At 34.7% G+C, this 7841-nt stretch overlaps 1 protein-coding gene across 1 annotated transcript in view; it reads left to right on the forward strand.

Moving 5' to 3' along the window:
* Positions 1-7118, forward strand: part of LOC114667288 (RNA polymerase II elongation factor ELL2) — an 85376-nt gene extending 78258 nt beyond the window's left edge. The window contains exons 11-12 of the mRNA XM_051920226.1: positions 238-282; positions 2136-7118. Coding sequence (XP_051776186.1) covers positions 238-282; positions 2136-2255 — 165 coding nt within the window. The 3' untranslated portion in view covers positions 2256-7118. The remainder of the gene's footprint in view (positions 1-237; positions 283-2135) is intronic.
* Positions 7119-7841: the final 723 nt, after the last annotated feature.

Here is a 7841-nt window from a genome sequence, read left to right on the forward strand (position 1 = left end):
CTGTCTCCTGTTGCGTTCAGAAAGATTTTATTTTTATTAATCTCTGGCATGATTTGTCTAAATTTTTCAAAATGTTCTTAGTTGTTTTACCATCCTTAATTTAAATCAATGTATATTTACGTAATTTAAATTTTTTTTAGGGATAATGTGCTGCAAAAAAAAAAAAAGATGTCTTTGGGAGACGGGTATCTAAGGTTCATGATTCTTCATTGGTGTGTATTGATATGTTTTTTTTAGGTTATTGAGGACCAAATAATTGAAGAATACCGCAAGTATAAAAAGGTATAAAATGTTCCATTTTCTTTTGTATTTTGTCACTATAAGATGCAGACTTTTATGCATATCACAAAGTGTATGTCTGACTTCAATTCACATCAAGCAAGTACCACTAGGCCATTTATTTACAAGGTAGTGACTTGTAAGAAACAAGCCTCTTTTAAAGCTAATGTCGATTATAAATCTTTCAGACAAAAACTTTAATTAGGTCCTACCCCCAATACTCAATCAGGCATTTATGATAGAAGTATCCATGTAACATGAAAATGTTACCATTTCACTATTGTATGATGACAGAACCTTGCTGAAAACTTTAGAAAAAGACTTGAAGCTAAAATGTTCTACACTCTTCTGAAAGAATCTGTGTGCATGCCTACTGGTGATTTAGTTTGAATGATTTAAATACAAACCTTTGAATTATTGAATGGCCCTAAGCCAAGGGTGAACAATGTCTGTGCTGAAGGACATCAGTGACTGCAGAATTTTGTTCCATCCCAATTTCTTAATAAGTAAATTATTTCTGATGCTTCATTTTAGTTGTCCCCCTCATTTTTCTTCCTTTATTTGCTTATTTTACTCTTTAAAAGATGTATTCACTGTTTTCAATTGTTCCTTATTAGCAATAAGATGTGAATACAAAAGAAAACAGCAGTTCTCCATCTCACTTGTCTCCATTTACACCTGTATGCATTCATCATGAGCTATCTGGTTCAATAAACTATTTGAAAGGAAACTGAATGAAAAAAGTGAAGGACTGAGAATTACTTGTCCATTTAAGACTTCAAATCATTTGGATTATATCCTTGGAAGGGAAAAAAAATCTATCACCTGACATAGAAGAGTTAAAACACTAACAAGCCATGAAATTAAATAAGACCTGTTAGTGTCAGTGATTGGTTTCTAATTAAGCAACCGAGTTGAAACTTACAGCCACTAACCAATTGACCATGGCAATTCTAACAAATTGACATCAAAAAGCTTTTTAATTTTTTGCTTTGAAAATATCTTTTAAAAATGCTCTCTGTAATAAGACTCGGTTCTCTTGATTTTGTTTTCTTTACTAATGTTTAAAAATGCTAAACGGACTGCTGAAAGAATAAAAATAATATAAAGACATTTTAACAAATGGGGAGGTAATGGCTTACATTGATAGGTATACATAGTTTGTTACAAAAAATGTGGATTGTCTGAAGAATATTCAGGAACTCTGACCTCTTTACCCTTAAATCCTTCCTAATTTAATTTTATATATGTAATATACATCAATCAACCACAACATTAAAACCACTGACAGATGAAGGGAAACATTGATTATCTCATTACAATATCACCTGTCAAGAGGTGTGATATATTTAGGCAGCAAGTAAACAGACAGTTTTTAAAAGTGATATGTTGGAAGCAGGAATAATGGGCAAGTGTTATGGTCTGAGCGACTTTGACTGAATTGTGATATCTAGACGACTGGGTCAGATCATCTCCAAAACAGCAGCTGTTATGGGGTGTTCCTGATATACAGTGGTTAGTATCCACCAAAAAGTGATCCAAGGGAGGACAACCAATGAACTGGCGATAGAGTCGTGGGCGCCCAAGACTCATAGATGTGCATGAGGAGCAAAGGGTAGCCCATTTGGTCCAATCCCACAGAAGACCTGCAGCACAGATTGTTGACCAACTTAATGCTGTTATGTTTCGAAAAGATCAGCCAGAGGCTGCTCAAAACAAAGGTGTGCAAAGATTTTATGTGAAATCAAAAAATGGTTTCCTGACATAATTATCATCTTTTGAATGAGAATTATGCCTATTTTAGCATTTGGTAATTCATTTATTTCTGCATTCTTCATGATTTTTTTTCTTTTTAGAAATGTCCTGGATATAATGAAGAAAAGAAACGCTGCGAGTATTTACATCAGAAACTGTCACACATAAAACGCCTCATACTTGATTATGACCAAACCAATAATGCGCCTTTGGAGTGTTAAACTGAACAGTCTCTGAAATGAACCAAAACACTGTCTACAACTAGCACTGGAGTCATGCTGAGAAAGTGGAGAAAACTGCATATTTCAAGATGGGAACGTTCACCTCTCAAGACATGGCCCATCCTACCTCAGCTGGGACTGGGTAGTGTAGGGGTGGCATTTCTCCTACGGATTGTGCCCTCTCTATTACTGCCATGTTCATATTTAAATACAGTAAAGGATGAATATGGCAGTATGTCTGCTAATGTATGTACATCAAGATGATTTTGATTGGATGGTGCCAGATAGCCTTTATTGTTATACTTTTACTGGGACCTTTACCGTAAAGTTTTGCCAGAAAAATATTCACCAGTTTGGATTAACATTTTCTGTACACAGACATGAAAAATAGATTTTATTATTGTTTTGTGGATAAGAGATAGGGTCCAAAGATTTTTGTTTACCATTCTCAACTTTTGACCAGACATCCTCAATCAAAATGCTGTTGCTTAAAGCAGGCTGACAGAAGAGGTCACCAGGTAGCGCAGATTGCCTCCACTGTTGATCTTTCCAGCTTTCTGCACAGATGATAAGTAATATTAAAAACAGTTGTGCAGATATGCCGGTGGCTTGAGCGCTTTTATCTTCCATGGCAGCAGTTATTGTATAAATAGTTTGGACATGAAAACATGGACTTATATTCCATGAGCAAAACAAAGCTGTTAATTAACATTCAGTTGGACAACTGGTAGCACACATTTCAATCAGCTAAATAGACAACAACATGAATAAAAAGCAAAGAAGTTTCCTGGTGCAGTAAAAATACATTTGCTGTGAATTCATGCCTCATCATCCCCCTTCAAATATATTTAAAAAAAAAGGAATTAAGTTAAACCAAGGGTACAACTGGTTATTTTGGTCTTGGTTGATATATCAAAAATCTGTTGTGACAATTTTTCAAATATCTTGAATTGGCATTAAATATGTAGATATCGAAATGTAAAGTTATCTTTCTGTGACCTTGCCATCAAGTCTTGTTTAATTTAGTAAAGGCTTTTAAAAGTAATAATCTACATTGTTGTAACTGCATTGCAAGCCTTTTTTAAGCTTATGATAAAATATTTTAAAAATTAGGTGTTTTCCAAGGTTGTTTTAAGCGGTAGTGCTTAATTTTAATATAAATATTACTCAATTAAATTTACCAAAGTGAAGCTGGATCCTTTCTCTTTGTACTGTTTAGCCTATTTAGAGAAATGAGCCAGATCAAGCACAAAGAGTGTTCAAAAGCATTTCAACATTCCCAGCAGTTTGGTTGTCATTTGCTTTTTTTATGTCACAAAGTCAATTCAGATTATGGCCTTCAAAGCTGTAGCACCTGAAATAATTTCCATAGCATACTTTGTCATTTTTTTTTGTTAATTCTACAAGTATTCCTGTTAAGAGGCTCAAACTTGTTCATTTTATATCACTTTATGATAACTAGAACACATTGTTTATTAAAAAGTAAAACCTAAACTCAGCAGATGACTTTGTATCTGCAGTACTCAAAAAAAGTAGGCCTTTCTTGGCAAATTACAGTTACTTTTCATATTCCATAATTTTTCACATGCAAGTTACCTGTAATTATTACTGCATCATTTAAGTCAGAGTACAGTAATTGGGATCACTGGATGTGTGAAAGTCTGTTACAATATCAGTTTACAGTATTGCTCAAATGGGCAGCACAATATTTGCAACGTTGGTTTTATCCATCCAAGCCTAGATTTCTGTTTAGTGAGTTCTGAATGTGAATCACTGCATACTTTCAAGTGTCCTTTATGAAGTTTCATTATGACAGGAAAGAACAGTGGCTGTTTATAGAACTCCTTTTAATGTCAGGGACCCCATCGATTACAGTAATTAGTCATTCCTCTGCTTCATTATATTTAGTATTTTATACAAGACAATATTTTTGTGTGTTTTTTGAGCACCTTTTTGATCATTTTCAAACTTGATGTCTTGTTCCTACACAATTCTTGGCAGAGGAAGATTCCTTTAGCTGAAGGTTGTGATGGTCTCTGTGCATTCCGTGTCTGCTGTACAAATGAATAATGCAAGTGCTAACACGTTGGCTCGTATGCATAGTGAATTTTTATACAGCTTGCACTTTCAAGCCTTCTCTTTAAATTTAGGTCCTTAGAATTGCTGAGTTTCATCTGGAATGGCCAAACACACGGGCCTCTTCCAGGGGTTTGAATGATCACACATTCTTTTCGTGTTAACATAGTTTGACTAAAGGGGACTTCCATTTCCTAAATAGAAAAATCTCTTGAATTTGTTAAACATATGTTAATGTAGACGTACTGTTGCAAAGTTAGAAAACATTACAAAATTGAAGTACTTTACGGTGCAGAATTAACAATGAAAGGAGGTTTAAAAATGGTCTGTTTGTGAGAGTTTACAATATATTGGCGCATGTCAAATTCTATATGTGTTACAGTATATTTTTAGTTTCTAACCATATGCTCTCGGGGGGGAAAAAAATGTGTACAACAACAACAACATTTATTTATATAGCACATTTTCATACAAAAAGTAGCTCAAAGTGCTTTACATAATGGAGAAAAGAAAAATAAAAGACAAAATAAGAAATTAAAATAAGACAACATTAATTAACATAGAAAGGAGTAAGGTCCGATGGCCAGGGTGGACAGAAAAAACAAAAAAAAAACTCCAGAAGGCTGGAGAAAAAAATAAAATCTGTAGGGGTTCCAGGCCACGAGACCGCCCAGTCCCCTCTGGGCATTCTACCTAACATAAATGAAATAGTCCTCTTTGTAGTTTGGGTTCTCACGGAATCACTTGATGCTGATGGTCATACAGACTTCTGGCTTTTAATCCATCCATCATTGTTGGAACATCATGGTACTTTGAGTAGATGGTGGTGGCTTCACCACCAAAAGGACACCGGAAAAGGAAACAGAATAGAAAGTAGGGGTTAGTACAGATTTTAGAGCCACCATGAAAAGTTACTATAATGAATTGGATATACAGAGTATCAGGATTTAATTTACAGTGAAGTCATGAGAAGGCCATGTTAAAATAATGTGTTTTCAGTAGTTTTTTAAAGTGCTCCACTGTATTAGCCTGGCGAATTCCTACTGGCAGGCTATTCCAGATTTTAGGTGCATAACAGCAGAAGGCCGCCTCACCACTTCTTTTAAGTTTTGCTCTTGGAATTCTAAGGAGACACTCAGTTGAGGATCTGAGGTTACGATTTGGAATATAAGGTGTCAGACATTCCAATATATAAGCCGGGGCGAGATTATTTAAAGCTTTATAAACCATAAGCAGAATTTTAAAGTCAATTCTGAATGACACAGGTAACCAGTGTAGTGACATCAAAACTGGAGAAATGTGTTCGGATTTTCTTTTCCTGGTAAGGATTCTAGCAGCTGCATTCTGCACTAGTTGCAAATGATTGATGTCTTTTTTGGGTAGTCCTGAGAGGAGTGCGTTACAGTAATCTAGCCGACTGAAAACAAACGCATGAACTAATTTCTCTGCATCTTTCGATGATATAAGAGGTCTAACTTTTGCTATGTTCCTTAGGTGAAAAAATGCTGTCCTAGTGATCTTATTAATATGCGATTTAAAATTCAGATTACAATCAACGGTTACCCCTAAGCTTTTTACCTCCGATTTGACTTTTAATCCTAATGCATCCAGTTTATTTCTAATAGCCTCATTGTATCCATTATTGCCAATCACTAAGATTTCGGTACTCTGTTATCAAAGGCAAATGCTAACATGTATTTCAGGCAAGCGTAAGGGAGGCTAAAAATATTAATTGTTTTTGGAAGCATTTCCAGCCGATTTAACTGGAGGCAGGTCTGGTTTAATTCTTTGACACCTTTGTAATATTTTCTTGTGTGGAGATGTTCATCTCCCCACATTTTCCAGAATTCACTGTGATATTTTCAAAGCTGGGTGGCAATTTGATGGTAGATTTTTTTAAATGGTTGTTTTCCTCTTAAGTAATATTACTCTGGTAGTCTGTTAATAAAACATCAACATCCTATAAAAAAGAGACACAGATTTTTGCAAATCAACAAAATATAACTGGACATCTTTCTGCTAGTGTGTCTTGACCATATTTCCCTGACCAGTAATCTTAGTGCAGAGACTATACACTTTTTCAGACTTATTTCAAATTGTTCAGACCTATTTTCAAATTAATTCTTTTGTGTACTTTTTGCATATCTACTTTTCATGTACAAGAAACACTAGAATTTAATTGCACACTATCTGGATCTGTGTGGTTATGGAGAAAGCAAAGATGAACGTGGTCTTTTTTCATGTGTGTTCATCATAATCTTTGAGCAATGAGTGGAGCGAGCTGCTGTTTAGCAGAGGGTTCAGAATTACAGTGAAGTTCAAATTTGCATTGATTATTAATGTAGGGTCCACTGCTCTGTACATTTACTGCTCTGGTCTTAAAAATTGATGAAAGTGTTTTTCCCCTCTTTCAATTGATAAAGTTCTATTTCTAATATATGCTCCTAAGTTTATTTTTTAAACTGTAAATTCTGCAGCCATGTGGCTGGCACATTCCAGTTTTATTTGCTGATACAAAATGTGAAAAAATAAATATTGAATGTTAAGTTTTTATCATTCGTCCACCTATAAAGATGAAAATAACTTGTCTAATTTATTTATGTATTGCAGCATTTTTAAAGTTATTAATCTCGGGAGGGTGTAAAGTGAGGGGGTTAATAAAGAATGCATCTTTTTCAAATGTTTAATTTTAGTGACATTTTACTACCATTTTGAATCTTTCAGAGCTGAAAAAAATAAAATCCTATTTAATGTTTCATGTGAAATAAACAGTTCTTTATCATTGTATCACTTTTGTCCTCTCTTTCTTTGTACTAATGTATGTTTGGTAACATTTAAATATTCCCTTTTATAGGTGCAGTACTTAGAAAATTAGATTTTTAAATGTCATGAAAGCAAGTGTGTGACTGAAATGGCAGGGTATAGTTTTAAGGAGTAAGTATTCTAATCAAAGTGAAGAGATTAGTGGACATGAGACAAGTTTCTTAACCCAAATATTTTTTACTCTCAATTTCAGTATTAAACTAAATTAAGATATTTGATACCTGTGAATCTGAATGCACCGTATATGTTTTTTAGTTATGTCACGTTGCTTTAGCTGTTATATCAACATTAGTCTTGTGGAGCCAGATGTGATTCTTGAACAGGAACTTTCATCCAAGGAGAAGTCGCCAAAATGTTTGTTGTGAATAGTGCCAAAATCTGCTGATTAAAAGGCTCCTCCCACAGGGTTTCTTCATTAAAGCCCACCCCTAATTTCCTCCACTCAGTGCACTTTGTGTCTGTGGTTGTAGTGTCTCATTCCCACTCTTGCATTAAATATTCAAAATAACTGTGGAAAGTCAGGGGGAAAGGAAAAGGAACTGAGCAAAAAAATTGCCATTGACAGAAAACAGAAAGCTCACATTGTTATCGGTTCAGGAGCTCATTAGTACAGGGCAGCTGAAGCTTAATGATTGATTTGTATCTTGTAATAAGCATGGCAACTGAGGAGACGGACACACACGTAGA

The sequence above is a fragment of the Erpetoichthys calabaricus genome, chromosome 17 (assembly GCF_900747795.2).
Source record: "Erpetoichthys calabaricus chromosome 17, fErpCal1.3, whole genome shotgun sequence".
NCBI classification, from domain to species: Eukaryota; Metazoa; Chordata; class Cladistia; order Polypteriformes; family Polypteridae; genus Erpetoichthys; species Erpetoichthys calabaricus.